Here is a 25273-nt window from a genome sequence, read left to right on the forward strand (position 1 = left end):
TTTCTATCAAGCTACCTCTCATCCATAACCCCATATACTTGCTAATTATCATCATCTGGGCCAAGTTTCTACCCCCAGCGGCATGTGTGCACCATCAGACAGGAAAGTCTGATCCCTCTCCGATTCCCCAATGAGCCTGTCTTTTGTCTTGAGTTGAAACTTCCTCTCTCTCTGAGTCTATCTAAGATCTTTATCAGTTTGTAGAGACAAGTTCTCAGTGGGGTCAAGCCACCCAGGACTGCTTTCACCTTGGGCCCAGCCTGAGGCAAGGTCACATTCTCTCCACATACTGTACTAGATATACTGTGATGTCTAAAATTGGCTGCTTGTTTTCCTATTAAACGGGGATGAAAGATGCCTTCCATTTTCAGGCCTGAATGCTAACTTGTTTTCTCTTTTGTGTCTTGATTCAACTCTAGTCATGTGTGGTCAGTAGAGTGTTACTCCTGTGTAAAAACATTCTTCACTGTCTTTATGGCTGGCTCCAAAACTTAGTTTATTTGGTCCTCCCCTATTACATTCTCTTATCTCTTGAGTTCACTCTTCACTTTCAGTTTTAGGTACACTCTTCTTGTAGTCCTTGGAGTATGTAAGTCAGAATCCTGCCTTACAGTTATCCTTCTTAAAAAATACTTGGGACCTATCCTGTCATTTCAGAAATAAATTAAAAACATATATGTATGTATGTAGTTTGTGGTATTAGAGTATTAACAATCCATTAAACTGCAGTCTCAGAGTGGTCACAACGACTGATGTGTTAACCATTTTGTATTCATGACAGGAACAGTGACTTAGTTTCGTTAGTTTTGCAGTGCACGTTTTTGTTCACCCAGCTTCACAGACGCAGCTCTGTTACCCCCCCCCCCCCCTTATTTTGGCCAGTAACATTGTACTGTTATTTGTTTGTTTATTTTGTATATAGTGCTCTGCCTGCATGTACACCTGCTGGTCAGAAGAGAGGGCATCAGATCACATTATAGATGGTTGTGAGCCACCATGTGGATGCTGGGAATTGAACTCAGGACCTTTGGAAGAGCAGTCAGTGCCCTTAACCTCTGAGCCATCTCTCCAGCCCCTCAGCCCCCCATTTGGAGTTCTTTAGTGCTCATTTGCCTTTTAATTCTTAGTGACATTTTGTCTCTTGAATCATAAGAGAACCTTGGAGTTACACTTTGCTTCAGATGACAGAAAGGTATGGTATTGTAAGATTGTTACAAACTCCACTCTTAACAAAGTACCCTTTTGAGTACTTGAGTTTGACTGGGAGCTTTCATGTATTTGTCAGAGTTATTGTGAACTATTTTACATCAGCACTCTTTCTTACCTAGATGTAGATTATAGTAATTCTATGTTTATGATCTTGAAAAGACTGCTATATTAATAATAGTTTTTTTGCTTTTAAAACTGTGGGTGGGAAATGTCCTACATTTGTAATGATTCTACCCTTTTCCCAAAAGATTAGAGATTTGTAATAAAAGCTGTAAGTTTTTAAATTTTAAAAATTTAATTGGCTAAGATGGAATATTTTGAAAGTATTCCGTGTGATTTGATAAATGACAATTGTATAGTTGACATTACTATGCTCTTGTATTAGACTTTTAAAACTTATCACTGTGTTCAAAATGAAAGTATATGTCCTTTGGCCAATCTCTTTTCAACCTGGTCCCACCCCCATTTTTTTCTTTTCTATGAGTTCAATTGAAGTTTCCACATAGAGAAGTGGTTTATCATACAGTGTTTGTTTTTTCTGTCTTTTTTTTTTTTTAAGATTATGTATATAGTGCTCTGCTTGCATGTACTCCTGCAAGCCAGAAAAGGGCACCATATCACATTACAGATGCTTATAAGCCACCACGTGGTTGCTGGGAATTGAACTCAGGACCTTTGGGAGAGCAGGCAGTGCTCTTAACCACTGAGCCATCTCTCCAGCCCCTCTGTCTTATTTTAAATAGCAAAATGCCTTCCAAGTTCATCTGTGTTTGTACAGATGGCAGGATTTCCCTTGGTGGAGTTAGGTGAATAATATTCCTTTGTATACGTGCACCGTATTTTCTTCAGTGACAACTTAGGACAATATATTTTGGCTCTTAGAAGTAATGCTTTGGTGAACATGAGGTATAGATACTCTGGCTTTCTTTGGTTGTTGTACGTATGTAAGTGGATATTTCTTATATATTGTAGATATTCTGAACCTCCTGGGTATTTCGTTCTCTCCTGTTCTTGATTTTTTTTATTTTAATTTTATTTTTTTTGAGGCTTTTATGCATGAGTACAGTTCATTTTCACCTTTTCTTCCCTTCTAACACTTCCATGTCCTGGACTCTCTTTCAAATTCATGACACACACACACACACACACACACACACACACACACACTCACTCTCTCTCTCTCTCTCTCTCTATCTCTATCTCTATCTCTATCTATCTATCCATTTAGTATTTGTGTGTGATTTGTTTTGGGCTGCTCATTTGTGATTAGATAGCCTATTAGGGGGCTCATCCCTGGAGAAGACTTTTCAGCAGCCGTTAATTGCTTCTAGCTCTTCAGATAGGAGTGAGTCCCTGTGAGATCTCTCCCATCCGTATTGGCATGTTATTTGGTGTCTTTGCAGCTCTTGTTTAGGAGTCTATGTGGAGGTTTCCTGAGTATACCTTTCCTGTCTTGTACAGAGGACACATTGCTGTAGTGGAACCCTGGAACTCTAGCTATTAAAGTCGTTTCTGCTCCCTCTTCTGCAGTGTTTCATGGCTGAGGAGGGGTGAGATCTATACTTACCTCTGGGCATATGAATAAATATTTAGAATACAGTTTGGAAACCGAAACCATATTAAGATTTCTGGAAGTCTATAAAGTGAGTGGCCTGGATTTACAGGCATGAATCCTTTTCTATGGAGAGGTCTTTACAGCCAGACAGTTGTTGGTTACCCCAAGATATACTTGCTAATATTGCGCTTTGGGGGACATCTTATTTTCCAGGTTATTGTTGTGGTTTATAGGCATCACGGCTGGTAGCACTATTTACTTTTCTTCCTTGGCAGCATGCGCACCTTTGGTTGGATCCTGTGAGAGCAAGTCCTCAAAACAGGAGGCTTCTGGTTAGTCCTAGCTTTATTCCTCAAGTGCTGTGTCAAAAGTGTGTGGTGTCTTCAGCTAAGGGGCCTTCCCTCAAGTTCTGAGAGTCGAGGACAAAAACCTGTAAATAGTTTTGCTAGTCTCAAACCCCCTGGCCAACAACTTGAAGGGAGATTCACCGTACCTGGCACTGTGTTTTTGTTTCTTATCTGTGGCTTTTCTAGCATTATCACCACAAGTGGGGTGTACACAAGTGTGTGTACGTACACTAACATGTGTGCATTTTTAGGATGTTTTCCTATGTCTTTTCGAACATCTTTAGTATTAATTTTCCACCCTCATCCTTTTCCTTTTGAATTTCCCTGCTTTCCATATTTGCAGTTAAAGGTGTTTCACCCTACCTCATCTTCTCTGCCCCCTTGCAGCCTGGTTTTCCTATTTTCTGCTTTATAGAGCCTGTGTCCTATCACCTCCTCTCTAGAGCTGCTCCTACCCCACTGCCAGCCCAGTGCCGCCTCATGTTTCTGGTTTCTGTAGTTAGTCAGGTTAGGTGTTGACGTAAAGTTAGCAGGCTGGAGCCCACACACAGGAGAACTCTCAGTGTTTGTTCTTTGCTATGCATTACTAGATTGACTATACGATACATTTGTCATATGTTCTATTGGTTTTTGTTTTTATTTTTCGAGGCAGTGTTTCTCTGTAACAGCTCTGGCTGTTCTGGAACTAGCTCTGTGGTCCAGGCTAGCCTCGGACTCATGGAGATCCACCTACTCTGCCCGTCATATGTTTTAGATATTTGGACTTTATGAAGTATTTGATTCAGAACCATTTTCCCCATTTCTGCAGGGCACAGGGGCTTTTGGTGCTGTGATCCCACTTATTTTTCTTTTGGCTGTTTGTGTTTTCAATTCATACTCAAAAACCAAGACTAATGTCAGTGAGAATCATCCATATACATTGTTTTAGAAGATTCAAATAGGTTTACAGTTCACTTACATGTTTAACCTTGTTTGCATATGTTGTAATGCCTCAATTTCCCTCCCTCTGCTTGTGGATATTTAGATTTCCTGTTGTTTATTGTTTGTTCCCTTTCATTTATTCTCAGTAGTATTGTCCATGATTTTTGTGTGTGTGTGTGTGTTTTGTTCATGTCTTAGGATTGGATTATTGTAGCTTTGTTACATAGTTTTAAAATAGAAAGTGTGATAACTGGAGCTTTCTTTTTCTTAAAATGCTTGTTTGGTATGTTTTATGGATACACTCAAATTTTAGAAGATTTAATTTTTTGTGAAATGTAGAGTTAATAAAGATTATTCAAGTTGGAAAGGTAAACACAGATCTTGGGAGGATAATGGCCTTAGGTACACAATTATGATTACATGAAAAAGTTATGTAGATGCTACTCACTCTTGACTGCTCTGGATAGGGCTTTTATTTCAGTGCATTCTCTGTACCATTGTCCCTTTCCTAGTCTTTTGGCTACACTCCTTTCTCCCAGAACTCAAGAATGATACAGGCATTAATCAAGCCCAAGCCCTTCTAGTTACAGATAGAGCCCCTCCAGCCGGATAGACCCACTGCTTCTCTCCCATTCTTTTCCACAGCCAGGTCTCTTGCTCCAGGTCACCTGCCACATCTTTCTGGTTCTCTCAAGGGCCAAGCAAGTAGTGCAGATCATAGTAGAGCCTGATGTTCTTAGTTTACTCCAGTGCTATCCTGGGGCTGCAGTCCTAGAGCAGTGTGCGCTATTTCACTTTCTGGATTCCCTTTTGCTTACCACCGTGTTCTGACTCTTTTTAAAAAAATATATATATATTTTTTTTTAATTAATTTATTCATATTACATCTTAATTGTTATCCCATACCTTGTATCCTACCACCTGTTCTGACTCTTAAGTAGAACCGTTGCTGTGTTTTCTGACAGGAACTATATTTTATAACTGAATGATAGATAAATTAGTAACCTACAATGTCACCATTAGTTGTATAAAAGATATATTTTTTAATTTTTTATTAGTTTATCCCTGTTACATCTCAATGGTTATCCCATCCCTTGTATCCTCCCATTCTTCCCTCCCTCCCATTTTCCCTTTATTCCCCTCCCCTATGACTGTTTCTGAGGGGGATTACCTCCCCCTGTATATGCTCATAGGGTATCAAGTCTCTTCTTGGTAACCTGCTATCCTTCCTCTGAGTGCCACCAGGTCTCCCCCTCCAGGGGACATGGTCAAATATGAGGCACCAGAGTTCGTGTGAAAGTCATACCCGACTCTCCACTCAACTGTGGAGAATGTTCTGTCCATTGGCTAGATCTGGGTAGGGGTTTAAAGTTTACTGCCTGTATTGTCCTTGGCTGGTGCCTTAGTTTGAGCGGGACCCCTGGGAAGATAATTTTTTAAAAACTTAAATAATAGCTTCAAAATGGCCCAGAATTCAGAAATATTCTTTTGGCTTTTTTTTTTTAACCTTTGCTCCCTGTCCCTCCCTCCCCTCCCCTCCCCTCCCCTCCCCTCCCCTCCCCTCCCCTCCCCTCCCCTCCCCTCCCCTTCAGAAGCAGGTTTACGCTAAGACTTTCAGTACACCAAATTGATTAACTGGCTTGTGGTCGATGGTTGGATAGAAGTTGACTATTTTAGAAACAATACAGTGTTTTTTAAAAGAATCATCAAAACAGGTGTAAAGAAGAATGACTCTTGGATTTTGAACAACCTTAGCTTGTGTGCTACAGTCAAAGTTTTGGAAGAATCAGAAATTGATTTTTGTTTTGTTTCATTTGTCTTCATTTGGCTTAGCAACCAAATGTAGATATTGTCTAGGTACATTGGTAGCTATAATCTAGAATTAAAGGCAGGGCTTTGGGGTGGATTGATTAACACAGCTTTAGAATTTAAGGTGTGTGTTTGTTCTTGGACATGGAGATGTGCAGAGTGAAACAGGTGTGCTGTGTAATAATATAGAACAAAAATGTATAGTGACCATAATTTGAGGTAAATTAATATGTGCTTTCTATGTACTGTCTGTCACTTGGCATAAAAGAACGCACTGGTGAAAGAAACCAGTTGGTAACTGTAGAGTGGTTGTTGCTCCTATTTACTAAGCCAGTATATTTAGCTTGTTAGCATTCTCTGCTACTCCCCTGCCTCCTTCTATAAAAATGGCCTAAACTCATCTCTGTAATCTATAATCTCTACTACAGTTCAAGCGCTATGCAATTAAAGTAGTTTTATCATATATTATTAGTTAAGTATATCTCAATTATTGATATGAGTACCTTTTGATTGTTTGATTCTAGTGTAAATGTTACATATATGATAAAATTCAATTCATGACTTTTTGCTTCAAGTGTTCACTAACTGGTGGCTACCATTGAAAATATCAATAACCCAAAGGTGATCACGGACTATCGTTCACTAACTGGTGGCTACCATTGAAAATACCAATAACCCAAAGGTGATCACGGACTATCAAGCATTCTCCTTGTTAATTTATCTTCTAATCTATTTGTTGTACTCATTTAAGGTAAAGTTCTTAATTTATCTTCTAATCCTTATTCTCTTCATTTAAAAGACATCTTCTGGTTCTGTGTCAGTTTGACATCTCACTACTAGTTAGCTGCTATTTCATAAGTCTCAGTATAGCCCAAAATTACCTTAGCTTGCATCATGCACTGAAACTTTTTTTCAAGGCAGAGAGGATCAGTATTTAAATAACACTTAAATAGCAGAAAGCAAAAGCTATCAACCCACTGCTCAACAGCCAAGAGTATAGATTCTTACATCTCTATGTTATATGTCTTGGGATGAATATTAAGAGGATAGAACTTTGCTTATCTTTTAATTTATTCACATCACAAACATGCATGTTGTGTCCCCACCACAGTATTACCCTGTATATAATGTGGAAGTCTCTAAGGTGTTTTATTGTTTTAAATTTTTGATTTCTTTTAAAGATTTGCTTAAGTATGATGCACTCAAAACCCAGTGCTACCTTATTAAAGCTGTATCAGAGGTGGGTGGGGAGATATTTCTTTAAAGCTGAAGTGAAGTTTTATTAGTAATATGCCAAGAGCTATAGAGGGGCACTAAACCATATAAATAGCTTTGTTTCTATTTGCTGAATTAGTTGAAACATTGAAATTGTCTCTGCACACATGTTACCTTTCATTCTTCCTGTCAAAGATCACTGTGACTGAGTTGAACTTTTGTGTTTGTGTTTTGCTTTTTTTGGTCATGTTATTACCCTAAACACTGATTATTTGTTTCAATAAGAAAAAATTTTTTTACCTTGTCATTATGAAAATATGTAAGTTAATCACATGGAGTTGGATACAGAAATAAATATGAGGTTAGATTTTATAAAAGAATTGTGTTTAGCACTATTTTCAGACAGATCTCAAGTTAAACCATCACTGCTATCATTACCCCAATCCTGGGGAATTTGCTCTTCTACTTGTTGTATCCCTTACCTTTAGAAAGAACAATATGCAGAAGGAAAAAAAATCACATAAAATTCTCCCTCCAAACGCTTTGCTAAGTTATGGCTTTTATTAGTTACCTTTGTTAAGTTTATCCCTAGTCTAGGGTGTGTTGTTGCTTATGGTGTTTAATGGTTTTGCCATGCTATCTGAAGATCTAAACCTAAGAGAATCTCCTGTCATGAAATATTTAATATTTTTAAGGGATGAAGCTTATCAATTAGTGAAATGTTTGCCAATTTTTGAGTTTCGATAATAATCACTAGGACAAGTAGATTCTTGGGTTTTAACTTTGTAAGACACCATGCACAAAATACCATGTTTATAGAGTAAACTCTAGTGTCTTTAGCAAACCTCTTATTTGATCCTTCTGTAGATTTAAACATAGCTTTTTATTTAAGAAAACTGACAAGTAAATGTCAAGACTAGAGCATCTAATTCATCTTGACTAATAGATTATTCTGGTGTTCATTTTAGACAGTAGCAGTACCTTTTCTGCTTTTTTTTTTTCCTTCAGTATTGTATGAAAATCCATGGAAACTGCAACTTAGGAATAGTACATAAAGACATTGTTATGTCATGTTCCAATTGTTACAAGATTTATCTGCAAATAGAAATGTTAGCATATATCTAAGAGTCTCTTAAAACTTTGTAAAAATTGGTAGTGATAATTGTGATAGTCTTGCATAAGTTCTCAACCTGTGGGTTAGGACTTCTTTCGGGGTCAAACAGTCATTTCGCAGGGTGGCCTAATGCATTGGAAAGCCCAGATATTTATGCTAAAGTTCAGAACAACAGCAAAAATAGTTGTGAAGTAACAGTGAAAATACTTTTATGATTGGGTTACCACAGCGTGAAGGACTTAACTGTATTGAAGGGTCCTCAGTATCCGGAAGGGTGAGAACCACTATTGTAGGGCCCTTAACACCATCTTATTGTAATTGATGTGTTTTGAAGCCTTAGGATCTAGTTTGTAGTCCTTACCATAATGTTGGTTTCTTAAAGTAGAAAGATCCATGGTGTGCAGTATGGAGGAATCCAGGGTTAAAATATCCTTCATTCTTCCAGCATCAGATTTTGATAGTAGCCGCGGAATGCTGTCTCTTTCAAGCTCAAATTGGATTTAAGTTAAATTTTAAACTAGATTGGAGTCGTCTTACCAATACCCTTTGCCTAGCACATAATAAAAATTTAGACTCTTAGTGGGAAACTGATGGTCAACACAAGCTATATTTTATATATGTAGCTTAGCTATGGTGAGCAGTTCTTCGTAGAGAAGAGCTAGGAAGTTTTTCTGGACTGCAGGTTCTCTCATATGCTGGCACTGGGAATGAAGCTGGCCTGAAACTCAGGTTACATTTAAGAAATGTGAGTTCTTCTAGGTAAAGTTGGCCCTGCAAAGAGGAAACATTTGATGTTGTCTTTACCAACAGAGAATAGATTCTTTTCCTTGGATTGTAGTAAACTCTTAAAACTTGGAGTAATTTTAGCTTAAAAATATGAAAATTATTTAAAAAGCAAGTTTAGAGATTATTTTTTAAAAATTCAAATCCGCACACCTTTAATCCTAGCACTTAGGAGGCAGAGGCAGGTGGATCTCTGAGTTGGAGGCCTGTCTGGTCTACAAAGCAAGTTCTCCAAGGCTACAGGGTTTCTACTTTGTCTCGAAAGACCAAAAAAGAAGGGGTGGGGCGTGCGGGGAATCAGAATCTGAAAACAGCAAGTTCTCACAGTGTTTGTTCTCTTATCCTTTATCAAGTAAATTTTCACATTCTTTTTCTTTTTTTTTTTTTTTAAAGACAGTTTGACAATGTGGCTCATTTTGTTTTTGTCATGGCTGTCTTGGAACTCACCCATGTACATAAGAAAGGCTTCACAGAGACCACACTGCTTCTGCTTACAGAGCTTTGGGATTAAAGACATGAATCATCACGCTCAGTTGTGCAGCCTTCTGTTCATTGATTTGTTCATTCATTAGTTCGTTTTTTGAGACAAGGTTTCTCTCTAGCCCTGGCCGTCCTGGATTCACTTTGTAGACCAGGCTGGCCTTGAATTAATTCACAGTGATCTGCCTGTCTCTCCCTCCCTCAGTGCTGGGAGGCCCTGTGCTACCATACGTAGCTACAGTGTTTATTTTTAGGCCATGTCTGTCTGTAGAAGGATCAGACATTTCCTGTAGTATGAAAAGCACGCACGGGTTGAGCTTGCTGTTACAGTGTACACCTATAATTCAGCAGTCTTGTGTTGAGGCCCTACAAGTTCACTGCCAGACTGGACAAAACGGGCTACATATTTTTGTTACATTTATAGGATGCGAGGCTCAAATATTTACATTGGTATGGCTTTAAAAAAAAAAATAAATGAAATACTATTGTTATTTTTTTTTCTTTCTATTTAAGGGACCAGTTATTCTCCACAAGAAAATTCGCACAACCACAGTGCTCTTCATAGTTCAAATTCACATTCTTCTAATCCAAGCAATAATCCAAGCAAAACTTCAGATGCAGTAAGTATTAAAACGATGTTCAGTTCATAAAACGGCTGTTGAGAGAAATAGACATATTGCAAATATTCTTAAATGTTGTCTTTTAATTTTTGAAATGTTTCTATTGAAGTTGAATTTAATGCATTTATTTTCCTTTGTTATATATGAAGTGCAGATAATATAGACAACTTTTTAAAGTTAGGGTTTCTTTTATTAATACATAAATTGCTCACTTTTCTTTTCTGCTCTGTACTTTGTACTTTGAGACAGTGAGGACAATATCCTGGTCCTGAAAGGCATAAAAAAAAAAAGTACCATAATTTTAAATACTTAGACAAGCTTAATGAAATAACTGGCTACTTTTTAGTGTTGTGGTTTCAAATGAAGTTTCTTACATGCTCATTTAGCAGAAAAATACTTTCGTCAGATACATGCTAAATCATCACACAGCTAAGACAGTGTAGCACATTTTAATGGAACTTGTTGGTATGTGGTAGTGACAGAAATATTAGCAATTTAGAATGTTGTTAGAGCTGTTTGGGGGGATTATTAAGATAGCCTCTTCTCTCTCTTCTCACAAGTTGAGTGTAACTTAGGTGAAGATACTGCTCTTGAGAGGTTAAGTCAGCGGCCCCAGTGGCACACGCCTGTGGTCCCAGCACAGTGACAGAGGCAGATGGATCTCTGTGAGTTTGCGGCTAGCCTGGTCTACAAAGCAAGTCCAGGATAGCTAAGGCTACACAGAGAAACCCCGTCTTGGCGGGGTGGTGGTGTTGGTGGTCAGTCAGCACTTTAAAAGGCATAGGTGTGTGGAATTGATGGACACGATGGCCCATGTCAGTAGCCCCAGAACTTGGGGGACTGAGGCAGGAGACAAAACTGGAGTAATTAGTTAGAGCTTGCCCTTTTTTCTTTTAAGCATAACTAGATTTTAGGTAGTGTGGGGGAAAGAAAGGAACTTCCACACGTTAAAAGCTAGATACGAATAATTAAATAGTATCTGTGTTACAAAAGAAAGTAAATTTCCTACAAAAGCAGTGGAGAACCAAGGAAGAATGTAATGTAAAGCAACTCTAGATTTGAAAATTTAAAATGTATTGCAAGTAGACTGGTAAAAATATAGGAAACAGTATAAAAAGGAAAGCATTTGGAGAACTAGCTGTAAGGATGGCCCAGAGGTTAGCAGCAGTTGCTACTTCCCCAGAGCACTTAGGTTCAGGTCCCAGCAGCGCCACATTGCTCACAAGCACCTGAATTTCAGTTCCAGGGAATCCGATGCTACCTTTTGGCTCTGTGCACATATTATACATATTTACTTACAGACAAAACACACGGAACATGAATCTTAAAATATTCTTTGAGAACTTCAAATATATTTCAATAAAATTTTACCTGGGTGATTCCTATGCTTTATTTAGTTGGCTCTGGAAGACCAGTCTTAGAATTGTATTGTTTTTCCTTTGTCAAGTAGGCTTGGACTACACATTTCTATACAAAACTGGGACAGCAAGGGTAATATTTAGTTGAGTATCATAAAATTATAAACCGTAGAGTAGATAATGTGTTGGGTCAAGTTAGGAAAGAAATTATGCTAGTTATTTTAAAACCAAGCATTGAATACATACAAAGCTTAAACAAGAGCTTTGACTTTGCTCCTTTAAAAAGGGGGAGGGGGGAGGCTGGAAAGATGGTTCAGTCGTTAGAGGCCAGGTTCACAACCAAAAAAGTAGAAAAAAAAACTAGTCTACTTAGAAATAACACTATGATAGAGGGTTAGCAACACAGCTCAGTAGATAAATGCACTTGCTGTACAAGCCTAAAGACCTGAGTTCAATCCCTACAGAGGAAAGAAGAAAAAGTATAAAGAACTGACTCCACAGTACAGTGTCTTGACCTCTACATGCTCACCATGGCATTCCTGTTTCTGCTCATCATGCACAACTTTGTGTGTGCGTGCACATAAGTGTAATAGCAAAAGCAGAGCACTATGATGACTCTCCCTACCCCACCCCCTACCCCTCTGAGTATCCTATGCTGATTTTATGTGGTTGAGGAGTGCTATAAGCTTAACCTTGGCTTTGTATTCATGTAACAGCTCTCTTGTTATCAGCTAAGTATGTTATTTTGGATATTTGAGTATCCTGCATCTTTACAACCTTCCTACCTAGCCTATAACTTACTGTGTAGACCAGGGTGGACTAGAGCTCAGAGTTCTACCTGCTTTTGCCTCCTCCTGAGTTTGGAAATGTGTGGTGCCTTACCTGGCTCTGCAGTCAATTTTGCCTGGAGACATTCTCCTTAATATGCAAAAAATAAGATTTAAGAATTATTGGGGCTTCATGAATAACCCTCTTGGTTAAAGGGACGGCCATGTTTGTTATTTAATGGGGTATTAGTAACTCTTGAGTTATATTTGTATTATCACATTTCTGTAGTTTGGGAACTTAGGTTGTGTGAACAGCTTAAAAAAATGGAGATGGCTGGGCATGATGGTGCTTGCCTTTTTAATCCCAGCAGAGGCAGGTGGATCTCTGAGTAAAGGCCAGCCTGGTCTACAAAGAGAGTCAAGCCAACAAAGACTACACAGAAAGAAACCTTGTCTTGGGTGGGAATGTTTTTGAGAAAAAATAGCCACATTCATTTATGAAATCTAAATTTGAATTTAAGGAGAGTAGATAGTTGTCTTTGTAGAAGTCTCTTTTGTGGGGTACTTTGAGATGGTCTCACTTTGTAACCCTTGCCTGACCTGGAACTTCTGTGTAGATCAGACTGCACTCAGCCTAATAGTTCTGCCTGCTTCTCAGAGGTCCCTTTTTAAAGTCATGCTTTCTCGTGTACTTTTCTTAGACAAGTTTATGTAAACTTGTGTATTATACTAAAGATAAAAATATTTTTAAAACCCAGTTTTTTTTAAAATGCCAATCAAACCCATCATGTATTAATATGTGTAACATTAATAAAGAATAAATGTTGAAGTTCCATAGAATTTTATATATGTCTCCTATTGTCTCTGCTCTGTCTCTCTCCCTCCCGCGCACTGCTAAACTCATTTTAGTAATGTTAGGAAGTATTTGAGTCATGTGAAAAAAGTTTGGGTTTCCTCAAGTGTTTGTGATAATACCTGAAAACTGATTTACTCTATGGCTACATGTTAGGCTTAATATAGAAAGTGTGATGTGTACATAGGACTTGAGTTGTCAGTTTTAATTTTAGGTTGTCTTTTTGTAAAGTCAGAAAAGTTGGCTCCTGCCATTGCACATTGGTATCTTTAAATTACTCCATTACTTGATTACTAGTTTGCCATTGGGAAAGTGTTTTGCTTTATAGCACGAGATGTTGCACTTATACAAGCTGAGATTTGATAGTATTGTAGAGCAGTGTACTTTAGGGCTCTGGCTGTTGTCTGGTGGGATCCAGTGGGGACTACATGTTGTGGTGCTGGTCAGGATTTTTGGAGGTTGCCCAAATGTAAACAGACATTTGCTTAACACTGTCGGGTTGGGTTTGTTTGTTTGTTTGTTTTGCACACCCCACTTCCCTGCACCTTCCCCAGCAAGCCTTCTGGTAAAAGAAGCGCTGAGCCTGTATTTTGTGGTACAGAATGTTGTTTCAAAAGGGAAGAGCTAAAACAAAAATTCTTGAGCATTTCCAGATACCAACCTTAGGGTTGGTGAAACAGGTACTTACTTTTAACCTGCCTTTTGTTGTTGTTGGCTCGTTTGTTTAAAGAGGGTTTCTTTGTGTAGCCTGGGCTGCCCTGGCTGGTCTTGAACTCAGAGAGTTCTGGGATTACATGCATGCCACCATTGCGCCCAGTTTACCTTATTACCTTTTAAAATTCCTAGACATAGTTCAGTCATATTTTCTTATTTCATCATGATTTTACTTGCCCTATCAAGTATCTGCATGGGATCAACCAAGAAGTTTGAAAGAGTAGTGTTAGTTGCAGAACTAACTATATTGCTACCTTGCTTTCTCCATTCTTTCTTTCTAAATTCAAGATGTTTATAATTTCATGTTCTTTATATATCCAATAAAGTCATTATAATCTTTACAGATACTCTTATGCATAAAAGATTAAATAGACTCAGAGTTTCATGTATGGTTGGTATGAAAATTAATGGAAATTTTAATATTACATGTCAATTAAATGGCATTTTGTAATTTTTAAAATGTATTTTTAAGCCTTATGATTCTGCAGATGACTGGTCTGAGCATATTAGCTCATCTGGAAAAAAGTACTACTACAATTGTCGCACAGAAGTTTCACAGTGGGAAAAACCAAAAGAGTGGATTGAAAGGTACTTGCTTTTTTTTTTCCCCGAGACAGGGTTTCTCTGTGTAGCCTTGACTGCCCTGGACTCACTTTGTAGTCCAGGCTGGCCTCGAACTCAACAGCGATCGGCTTGCCTCTGCCTCCCAAGTGCTGGGATTAAAGGCGTGTGCCACCACGCCCGGCTGATACTTGCTTTTAACTTAGCAATGTTCCCTAGTTAATTCTGCTGCAGGTCAGCATGCTGTGGCATTAAGCACCATCTTTAGATTCTGTACAATAAACAAACTCCTTTATTTCTTTTTCAGTTTTAGTATTGATGTCTTAGATCTGTTTTCATGTAAGAGTATTTCTTGGACATGAGGGCAGCCATCTGTAGAGGCCTGTGAAAATACTAAATATATTTGATAGAATACTTAATAATCTATCATGTGACATTGTAATAGAGGTCTTTATTCTATTTTTAAATAGTAGTCTTTATAATGACAACTTTTACCATTTGTAGACTTACTGTTGGGAGTTGAGGCTGTGGAGTTAGTAGTATTAAACAGCTGGCAATCCTTAGTTGTCTGTTTGCTGAATCCCACCTTCTAGATCAGTTTCAGTTGCGAGCTATGTTCCTTTCTTTTATTTCATATACTGTCTTGTGGAACATTTGGCAAGAAAAGTTATTACGGAGACTCAGGTACTTAATGTAATTTTTACTCATAAAGTGATGTTTATTTTACTCTTTTACTTCTAGAGAACAGCGACAAAAAGAAGCAAATAAGTTGGCAGTTAATAGTTTCCCAAAAGACAGGGATTACAGAAGAGAGGTGATGCAAGCAGCAGCCACTAGTGGATTCACCAGTGGAAGTAAGTGTTTGTTATCTTTGGAAACAGTATGTTTGATTTGTTACTATCTTTTCTTTTAATTTACCAATCCATAAGTTCCATCTACATGTATAAATTAATATGAAAATATACATGATTTCTCTTATGCTGAATAGTACCTCAGCTCTCAGTTTCTTTCCTGGACAGGTAAATAGGTGCAGGGTGCAATAGTGGTATGTATGACTCTCACTAGTCACACTGTCCACTGTACAGAATTGGTAAAGTGGAAATTTCAATTATTATTATTTTTTTAAGATGTATTTATTTGTTTATTCATTCATTCATTTATTATGTGTACAGTACTCTGCCTGCCAGCACAACTGCAGGCCAGAAGAGGGCATCAGATCACATTACAGATGGTTGTGAACCACCATGTGGTTGCTGGGAATTGAACTCAGGACCTCTGGAGGAGGTCTTCATCACTGAGCCATCTCTCCAGCCCCAAGATTTCAATTTATAAAAAGTGGATTAGCTTATAATTTTATTAACAAATAATTGGGTCCTAGCTATGCACATTGATACCAGTGCACTACTGTCATTTTTGTTACTAATGAGAAGCAATCAGTAAATAGATGGTCTCCAAAATTGGATTTTGTTTGACGTTACAATGACGTGAAAGCATATTTAGAAAAATCACATCAGAGACCAGTATCATGGCGCAGGCCTTTAATCCCAGCAGAGGGCAGGTGGATCACTGAGTTTGAGGCCAGCCTGGTCTACAAAGTGAGTCCAGGACAGTCAAGGCTGCACAGAGAGACCCTGTCTTGAAAGCTGAAGGGAAAAAAATTACATCAGGATAGTAACACTGGTATAAATTACATGATAGGCCTTTTGCCTGTGTACTGAGCTCACATAATGTATACTAGGCTCCTTTCTCCCTCTCTCTCTCTCTCTCTCTCTCTCTCTCTCTCTCTCTCTCTCTCTGTGTGTGTGTGTGTGTGTGTGTGTGCGTGCCTGCCTCTATCTATCTAGCTCTATTTCTCTATCTCCCTCCCTCCATCCCTCCCTGCTTACATTTGGTGAGTGTGTTATCAGCATATTACAAAAGTATTAAGATCTAACACCATTATCTGTACTTGCTGTGTGTAGAGATCTGTATAAGCTGTGTACTGAGGCTTTGCAGAGACATTAAAATCTTTCAGCTTTTGTTTTTTTCGAGACAGCGTTTCTCTGTGCTAATAGCCTTGCCTTACCTAGACTCGCTGTATAGGCCAGGCTGGCCTTGAACTCACAGAAATCACCTGCCTCTGCCTTCCAAGTGCCAGGATTAAAGGTGTGCACTGTCACGCCCAGCTAAAATCTTTCAAACTATTCTTCAACCCTTGGTGCCCTTGGTCTGTAAGATAAATTGTGGTCATACCATAATTAATGCTTTATTGATATATATCTACTGATGTGTATAATTGATTTTCAATAAGGAGTATTGATCCTTAATGGGAAAACTTACTTACAGTGCAGTTAGAGAATAGCTACATTACGTCTTTAAATATGAGTAAGGACTGGAGAGAGGGTTCAGAGATCTATTTTTCCAGAGTACTTGAGTTCAATTCCCAGCAATCACGTGGTGGCTCATTGCCATCTATAGTGAGACTTGGTTCCCTCTCCTGGCGTGCATGCACACATGTGGACAGAACACTGTATAAATATTAAGTCTTGAAACAAAAAAACAAAATATGAGTAAAATTATACTTAGTTTCAGTGACTGATTTAATGTATTAAGTTAGAGAATTACAGAACATGGTATTTTAGGACAAAAAAGTGTGAGTATAATCCCTGTCTTGCCCTTTGTCTCAAATAACTGACTTTGACCAAACAAAAAGGAGCCAGGGTTTTAATATTGAAGCATACAGTTAAATTAAATAGCATATTTTAATTATTGTCACCTGTTCAGTTAGTTGGCAGGGAGCATGGATGAGTGACACGTGGGCATGAAAAGAACATCTAAAATAAACAAGAAGGAAAACCGTTGTGCCTGTGAACTGGATCCTAGAATTAGACGGTACTGAATTGGACCAGGTGGAGTAGGCTTAGACTAGTAGTTCCCAAAGAGAGGCCTGTGTCTCCTGTTTTCTAAGAATGTTGGGTTGTTTTCATCAATTCCCACTGTATGATTTGTATCTGCTCCTTAACTGAATTCCTGATGTGCAATTAGTCAATAGATTTGTGGCTGTATATATTTTTTGTTCTCCAGTTTTTAAAGTTTTTTTGTACTAATCTTTTAAAGCCATTCTTCTAGGGTTAAAGTTTATAAAGGTAAATGCTAAGAGATTTATTTTAAAGGGAGGGGAAATTTTTGTGTGTTTTTTAAGTGTCATGTTTTCAAAATCTAAATTGTTGATGATTTAGTAAGGCCTGTTTATAGTTTTAAAACTTAGAAAAGTCTGATTTGGCCGTACACTCCTTTAATTACTGTACTAAAGAAGCAAACAGGTGTATCCGTATAAAAAAAGTTAGAATGTTAAGTTTCTAATCATTTTCAGGTACGCGCTTTATTTACTACACATAATGTGTATAGAATTAGACATGTCTATATTTAGAACCAAAAATGTGATTATTCACTGTTTTAGCCCATTTCTTATTGAATAGTATTTCAGGGATTTGCTTATGAGTCTGCATTTGTTAAATAACTGCCTGTACATTCTGCGTCATACCATTCCTAAGTAGTCTGCTGTATTGAATATTAGCTGGTTTTTAGCCATTTCACACTCTTCTGATTCTTACCTGCCCTTTTACTCTGTGCAAATGATAAGTCAGTCTGTGGTGGGAGTCATGGTTGTGTGTATATTTTTTCCCCCTTATTTTTAAAGTTTTAAGCAATGATGGAGAAAGAACTTTGCTATCTTGGATTTTATTCCTGTTGAAATTCTCCATTAAGTTATATAAGGTGCTGTAGTCAAGATAAGTATTCCATTTAATTTTTGACAAACTGTTAGGTGTTAATTAGCATTTGGGTAGAATAATGCCTGAATGTTTTCCCTTCAAAAAATGAAAGGAGTGGGAAGATTCTTACAAAAAAAAAAAAAGAGAGAGAGAGATAGTGGAAATGTTATCACAGTCTGAAACCGAGGATAAAGTTTTTCTTTTGATTTTAGCTGTTTTTTTGTTGTTTTTTGTTTTGTTTTGTTTTTGGTTGGTTTGTTTGTTTTTGTTTTTGTTTCACAGAATAGCATGAGTCCTCTAAGCTTAGAGAAATCTCAATTTGGATTCCTTATAGCACTAGTGACATTTTGGGCGAGGAAATCCTTTGCTGGAGAGGCTGTAGCTAGTCACACACCTCCAACCACGGCATTCAGAAATGCCTGTGGAGCAGAAGTGCAGATAGAGCTCCATCTTCCCTAGTTCTAGAATCTGAACACTTTGACCATTATGTGCTTTGCTTGTAGCTATATCCAACTAAGGGAGAATTTTCTAGGTTAAGAAAATAAAAATTGTAAGTAATGAAATGGTAAGGTTAGGCATGGTGTTATTTCTGATGTGCCTGTCTTTGAAAGTTTCTGTTTTAGTAATAACTTCTTTGTAGGGAGAAACTAGAAAAAGATTCTAGTTTTGTTATGCCAGAAATTTATTGATGTGCCTGTATAAGATTTTGGATATATACCACTGTCATAGTTGAATCTGTTATTGACACAGTGTATATCATACTGAGTGCATGTATTAGGTTACTGGAGAGTTTGTTTCAAAACAATTGAGGGCTTTTTGGTGGTAAGCCGCTGTCTTGGGGGAACTATGGTAGTTGTATAGTGACAAGTTGAAAACTGACTTATAGATTGTGAAGTCTGCTCTTTGTATCTTCTTGATCTCAAGAGTTAGAAGAGCCTTGGATGAGGAAAAGACACACTCACCATTGGACATTCTTTGTAAAAACTGTCATGATATGTCACATTCTTAGAGTGTTTCTTATTTTCTTGGGTGGATCTTAGGAATATTAGAGTGTTTGTTTTTTTTTTAAAGTAAAAATATTTCCTCATTTTGTATTGGCTTTGTAGAAGCCAAGTACTAGAATTTAAATTGTTGACAGAGTTTTTGCTATGTCCTACACTTATTTTCTGAGCTCAAATGCTTCTGATGTAACTATTGGAGATAAGCACATTTACATGCTTCTGTCTGCATAATACATGCCTTGGACTTCCATTTTCAGAATGACATATGAAATATGGTTATTACTTAAAATACTTTACTGGTTTTGTATGTGACACACAATTCAGTATATGTTAAACCGTCTTATATCACTGAAGCACCTACAGTAAAACACTTTAGAACCCACATTAGGTAGTTGCTTTAGTATTCAAAAATCTGAACTTAATGAAGCCAGTGTTCTTTTGTAGTTGATAGATGTCTGCCATTCTATGCCATTGTAAATATTGCAGCCACTAACTTGGCTTGCAGTTTTATGAAAAGTAAAATAAGTACAGGTATGTTGCTCAATTAGTCAATGTTCATGACAGGATTCTAACAGCATTTGTTTTTCTTCCTCCTTCTGTCATTCCAACATCTCTTTTGCGAACTGTGAACTACAGTGGAAGACAAGCATTCCAGCGATGCCAGTAGTTTGCTCCCACAGAATATTTTGTCTCAAACAAGCAGACACAATGACAAAGACTACAGACTGCCAAGAGCAGAGACTCACAGTAGCTCTACGCCAGTACAGCACCCCATCAAACCAGTGGTTCATCCAACCGCTACCCCAAGCACTGTTCCTTCTAGTCCATTTACTCTTCAGTCTGACCACCAGCCAAAGAAATCATTTGATGCTAATGGAGCATCTACTTTATCAAAACTGCCTACACCCACAGCTTCTGTCCCTGCACAGAAAACAGAGAGAAAAGGTATGCTGTTACTACTAGATGCTGCACGTTGAACTATAGTTGTAAAATATTCTTTCCTTTGGCTCAAATAAGACTCTTAATTAAAAATTCTTTTTCAGTCTGTTAGAGTGTTGTTAGGTAGATTTAGGTCTAAAATTAGTTTGGATTTTTCTTTTAATTTATTCTCAACTTACATTTTATTTCTTGTTTTTTGCTTTGACACTGAAACCAAGTATTTATTAGTTCATAGCACTTAGTGATGATTTCAGTGGCATGTCAAGTTCAGATACCAAAGTCCATTCTGACTTGCAAACATTTTTTAGTTTTGTGGATATTATCATTACTTGGGAGATGATCTCTTGCTTTCTCTTGAAGACATTTTAAAGCATGGTTTTCCACAGTAAGCAGTTACTGGCCTCAACTTGTATATTAGAAAACTAAGGTGTCAGGCAGAAAATAGAAGGGATCAGCCCTTACTTCTGGTTAGACCTCAGATCTGAGAAGTGGAAGCAAACATTGCAACACAAATTCCCTTCATACAACCTTAGCATGCTCAAAGAGTTGACATGTGCCAACAGCTACTTGGCAACATGAAAAATCCCCATGCGTAAGCCCTCGTAATTGAAGCTTGAAGCTCAGGAGATAATTTTTAATCTGAGGAAATAGAAGGGAATCTGAAAATAATCCTAATTACATCTGTATTAGAAATTGGTGACTCACCATATCGGGTTGATCAGTTGGTCAGTGGTAGAGTGCTGTATTAAATGATGGACGAGCAGGATCTTTGGTTGATTGTCTCTCAGTGATGTTCTGCCCTTTTGCCTTGACAAACACTAAGACATTTGTGTTATATATGTGTATATGGTGGGACAGGGCACCTGCAGTAGTGGTAATGAATGTGTTAGAGTTGGAGAAAAGCCTCCTTTGGCCATTGCTTTAAAATGTACTTGTAATGAGAGAAGAATGCATGTGTGGTGCATCTAGTTAAAGGGCCTCACAGTAGGTGTAGATCTGTTTAATGTGGCCATATCACTTGAGAGAAGTAGTGTATGTTTACTTGGGGGATAGAAGTGTGGGCAAACTTGAACCTCATCACTTCCAGAAAGTAATGTTGGTGTTAGGGTGAAACAAAGGGGTCAACTTGGTATTCTACTTTGTGTATGTGTGTGTGTGTGTACATACCTGTCAGGTGACATTGGATGTTTCTTGGTTAGCTTGTCTTACACAAATAAGTAATAGACAAATATTGATATACCAGAAACCAAAATGTTTATGAAGTGTAGTACCCACTGACCTTTCTGAATTGCTCTAAAGTCCCTTTTAGTTATAAAGTCCTCCCTAGAGCTGTCAAATCACAAAACAAGCAGCAGATGTGAGCCCTTGTACCTTACTGTTTGTCAAGTAAGCCCACATTAGAAGAGTCCAGTGACTTTAAATTAGCAAGGTTTTCATTTGTAAGTAAAAGTATGACCTGTTTTACTTTGCTATCTCAAAGCATCGGTAGAAGCGGATAGATCATAGATTTCATGTGACTTCTTAGCACAAGTAAGTCCCATAGCTAACAATTTAGTTCAGAAATGGAGCAGATCATCATTTATTAATATGCTGGTGAGTCAGTCACTTAGTCTAAAATTCCTTATTTTGTATTACAGTGTCCCCACACTAGGTAGAATATAAAGGAGCCTGGACTTAGTAGGTATGTAGGCAGTAATGGCCTTTTGTTGCTGACATAAAAAGGACATTAACTGCCTGACGTGGATCAGCTTCAGCCTCCTGATCCTTATTTTAAAATACTTTTAAGGATACTAAATATCTTCATAAAAATTGAGAGATTGGTTCAGAAAGACAAATAATTGTTGAATCTGTATTATAAAGTAAGTTTAATTAGTTCACATTTGGTCAATTTAAGATTTCAAAAATTTCAAAAAATGCTTATCTTTCCCTACATTTTTGGTGGCATTTGAAAAGTATACTGGAAACAACCTTGTAAAAAGAACATTAGAAAGTAATTGCTCATAATGTGAGCAAGGAATATACCAGAAATGCTTGTTTGCTGTTTACAAGTTGGTAGTTTTCACTATGTTAGACACTTAATACCACTTTGATCGATGGGGGGAAAAGAGGTTGAAAGAAAAATAATCAAATTAGAAGAAAGTATTTTTGAGGACATACAGTTGTGAATGTTCTTTTCAGTGTGGCAGTTTAAGAAAATCTTTTCAAAGTTGCAAATGTTGCTTAACTCCCAGTTCACCACCACCACCCCGCCACCTCCCCCTTTTTAAAAGGTCCTAGCAATTGAACCGGACACCTCAAACATAAGCAACTCTCCCCCGACCACTGAGCTATATTTATACCCATTCATTACTTGAATACATAGTAATGTGTAGGTGTTCTGAGTTGAATGAAAGTAACAGTTGCAGACATTTGTGTATGCTTATGCACGTGCCTAGGCTGAGCAGCAGCTGTGGTCACCTTACCATTTGTTTTTTTCTGCTGTTTGTTAAGAAATAAATATTTCACCTCCATGTGTCTGTGTGCCCTGTTGTTAGGATACCACATGGAATTGATTAATATTATTGCCCAAGTAGTCTTAAAATCTTGCCATTCAGACCAAAAAAGTGTGGGTTAGAAAGTTTTTCTGTGGAATAGTTTGTAAGTTAGCAGTAAAACATATTTCTTAACTTCCTCCCTCTTCTGGTGATAGCTGGAACTACAAGGCAGCAATTTTCAAGTAAAGCACAAAGGAAGGAGAGATGTTACTCTCTTCTGAACATATAGTTTAAAAGGGGAATGTGTTCTGCTCTGCATTATGGTGCAAATTACATAATTAAAGCGATTCTGGTAAGTAGTCTATTAAGAGCTAGCACTCAGGCACAAACATTGTTTTGCTTTTTTTTTTTTTTTGGTGGAGCCACTGTCAATATGGCTGGCCTGGAACTCAGAAATCATCTGCCTCTGCCTGGCCCCCTGAGCCCTGGAATTAAAAGTATACTACAGCAACCTATACTCAAGTCAGAGCAGAAAGTGTGCCCTATGGACCCATAAATAGTGAGACCAACTGATCTCACAAAACTAGCTAGATCTATTCTCAGTAAAAACAAACCTACTAAAAAATTAGAAGTTAAGCCCTCCATAGCTTTAAGTCATGATTTACATTCTGTTTCCCGTGTATTTCTTTATGATGTCATTTTTTGCTGAGTTTCATTTATTTTGTGTAAAAGCAACATGGAAGAATTTTTAAGTTCTTATATTTCAAAGCTTTTGATTAGACATAGCAGCATCAAACAAAACCGAAAACTTTTTGTACCTTCGCCAATAATACCCTGCCTATTAGGTATCAGTTATGACAATGAAAGGAGAGCATAATGTATGTACTGTATGAACTGTATGTACTGATGTAATGACTCATGTAATAAATAATATAACATTTGTTTCTGAAGAAAGTAAAAGAAAAGTGCTTTAAAAGGATGAGATAATAGAGAAAGTTACCAATTACAATTTGTACAGATTTTAATGAACTCAAATAAGTATAAGGTGTAATAGACTCTTAAATTAAACCACAGTAGGAGATAACAGATTTTCCTAAAGAGAAATTGTTATCATTTCAGCAACATTTCTTGCATATGTATATGGACCTATAGCAGCAAAGCTGTAAGTGATAGGCAATCTGCTGGTCTCAAGCTTTGAAAAATACTTGAGTATTTCTGAGCTGATAAGTTCATTAGCATTTAAGATAGCTTTTGGAATCTATAGAGTAGAAAGGTACTATTCCTGGTTGTTTGGCCATGGAAGTGGTATTGTGAAAAGACTGATACTCAGCAAGCTTGTAGAGAGTCTTAGCTCCTCTGGGGCCATGAAGGTTGCTGGTTTAGTTCCTAGAACTAAATTATTAATTAACAGTATAATTCCCATGTGGCACTCTTGAATCATACACTTGGTTTCATTATGTACAACCTTACCAGTCATAAAATATATATGGTTCTTAAATGGCTGTGTAGAGAATTGATGCTTTAGGAAATGTTCATAGACGGTTCATAGACAGTTTTCTCACGCTATTAGTAGCTTTAGAAAATTGAACATTTTTAAGTGGTCTCATCTGCTGTTATCTTAAGACACAACTCTTTCCTTGGTTAGTGCTATAGAACTAGACACCACAAAAGGAACAGTTTCTCTTTGCTTTCTTAGTAGTAACCTTGACTGTTACTAGTTTTGAGTTAAAATAATGGTGCTTAGTTGTGGTGATTGAATGTGTATGCATATTCATGTAATGTATACATACACAAATGCATAAATACATGTGTGTCTGTATCACAGTCTGTGAAGTCTGTAAAGAGCAGTTGCGGGTCATGGAGGAAAGCATATCTTTACCTTGTCTAGAGAATTATATTCAGTGTGGTTTAGTTTCCTTTGGAAATGTTAAGTAAATGCTTCTGTTGCTGTATAAGAATCTAGTATATAGGCATAAATTTTGTCACTATAATAATTTTTTTTTCTGTTTAATGAAGTCTTGTCTTCAGAAATTCTTTAAAACATATCTGGTTTGCTATTACTATGAGACAGGGTCTCACTGATGTAGCCCACCTAACTCATAATTTTAAAGTCTTTAGGATTTATATTTTCAGTTTGTCAAATACGATACAGGTTACACTGCTGGTGTTTTGTGTTCAGGTACATTGAATATACACATAAAAAGGGGCAGCTTTCCATACATGGCCATACATCTTTGATTCCCAAATACTAGGAAATGGGATTCTCCTTTATTTTTACTATTCAAAGTACCTGTTTATAGATAATAATGTTCATTCTAAAATTTTACAACTTAAATAACCATAAAAGTCCCAAGTCTCTTCATTCATTACATTTTTTAGCTTATTTTGGTCATGATTGGTATGGTGCTTACCTGATACCTATCTATTAAGGCCATTGTCTGTTGGTTATTGCTGTGGTCATAGGCATTTTTGACCTTATTTGATTTGGTACCTAAATTAAATCCTGTAGCCTTGTTATCTTCCATCACATTTTTTGTATGTGTGCTTGGGGCATAGCCATATAGCGTGTGATTTTCAAATCATATATGAAGATTGTCATATTTTTAATAAGTTTATACAATTAGAATTTTTCATGTTCTATTTTCTCACTGAAATATAGGGCTGTAAAATTATCTCAATACGTGATAGCCAAATACAGTTTGTGTTTTAAGTGTGTAACACATACAAGATGTTACTGTGATATTGTTGGTTTAGTTATTGATGATGAGGCATTTTTTTTTTTTTGAGCCTTGTTTCCTTTT

At 37.3% G+C, this 25273-nt stretch overlaps 1 protein-coding gene and 1 long non-coding RNA gene across 9 annotated transcripts in view; one reads left to right on the top strand and one right to left on the bottom strand.

The window, feature by feature from the left end:
* Positions 1-25273, top strand: part of WAC (WW domain containing adaptor with coiled-coil) — a 57084-nt gene that overhangs the window by 19950 nt on the left and 11861 nt on the right. For 6 of the 8 annotated variants that reach the window (XM_084781073.1, XM_084781072.1, XM_084781071.1 and 3 more), the window contains exons 4-7: positions 9947-10053; positions 14218-14333; positions 15048-15160; positions 19696-20004. In XM_084781073.1, the coding sequence (XP_084637199.1) occupies positions 9947-10053; positions 14218-14333; positions 15048-15160; positions 19696-20004 (645 nt within the window). The remainder of the gene's footprint in view (positions 1-9946; positions 10054-14217; positions 14334-15047; positions 15161-19695; positions 20005-25273) is intronic. The other 2 variants (XM_084781076.1, XM_084781077.1) reach the window with 1 other exon arrangement.
* LOC311597044 lies at positions 20834-25260 on the bottom strand. The gene is made up of 2 exons (XR_014779070.1): positions 21414-25260; positions 20834-21277 (listed from the first exon to the last, which is right to left on the bottom strand). It is a non-coding gene; the product is annotated as an uncharacterized lncRNA (long non-coding RNA).

The sequence above is a fragment of the Acomys minous genome, assembly GCF_964271855.1.
Source record: "Acomys minous genome assembly, chromosome: 5".
NCBI classification, from domain to species: Eukaryota; Metazoa; Chordata; class Mammalia; order Rodentia; family Muridae; genus Acomys; species Acomys minous.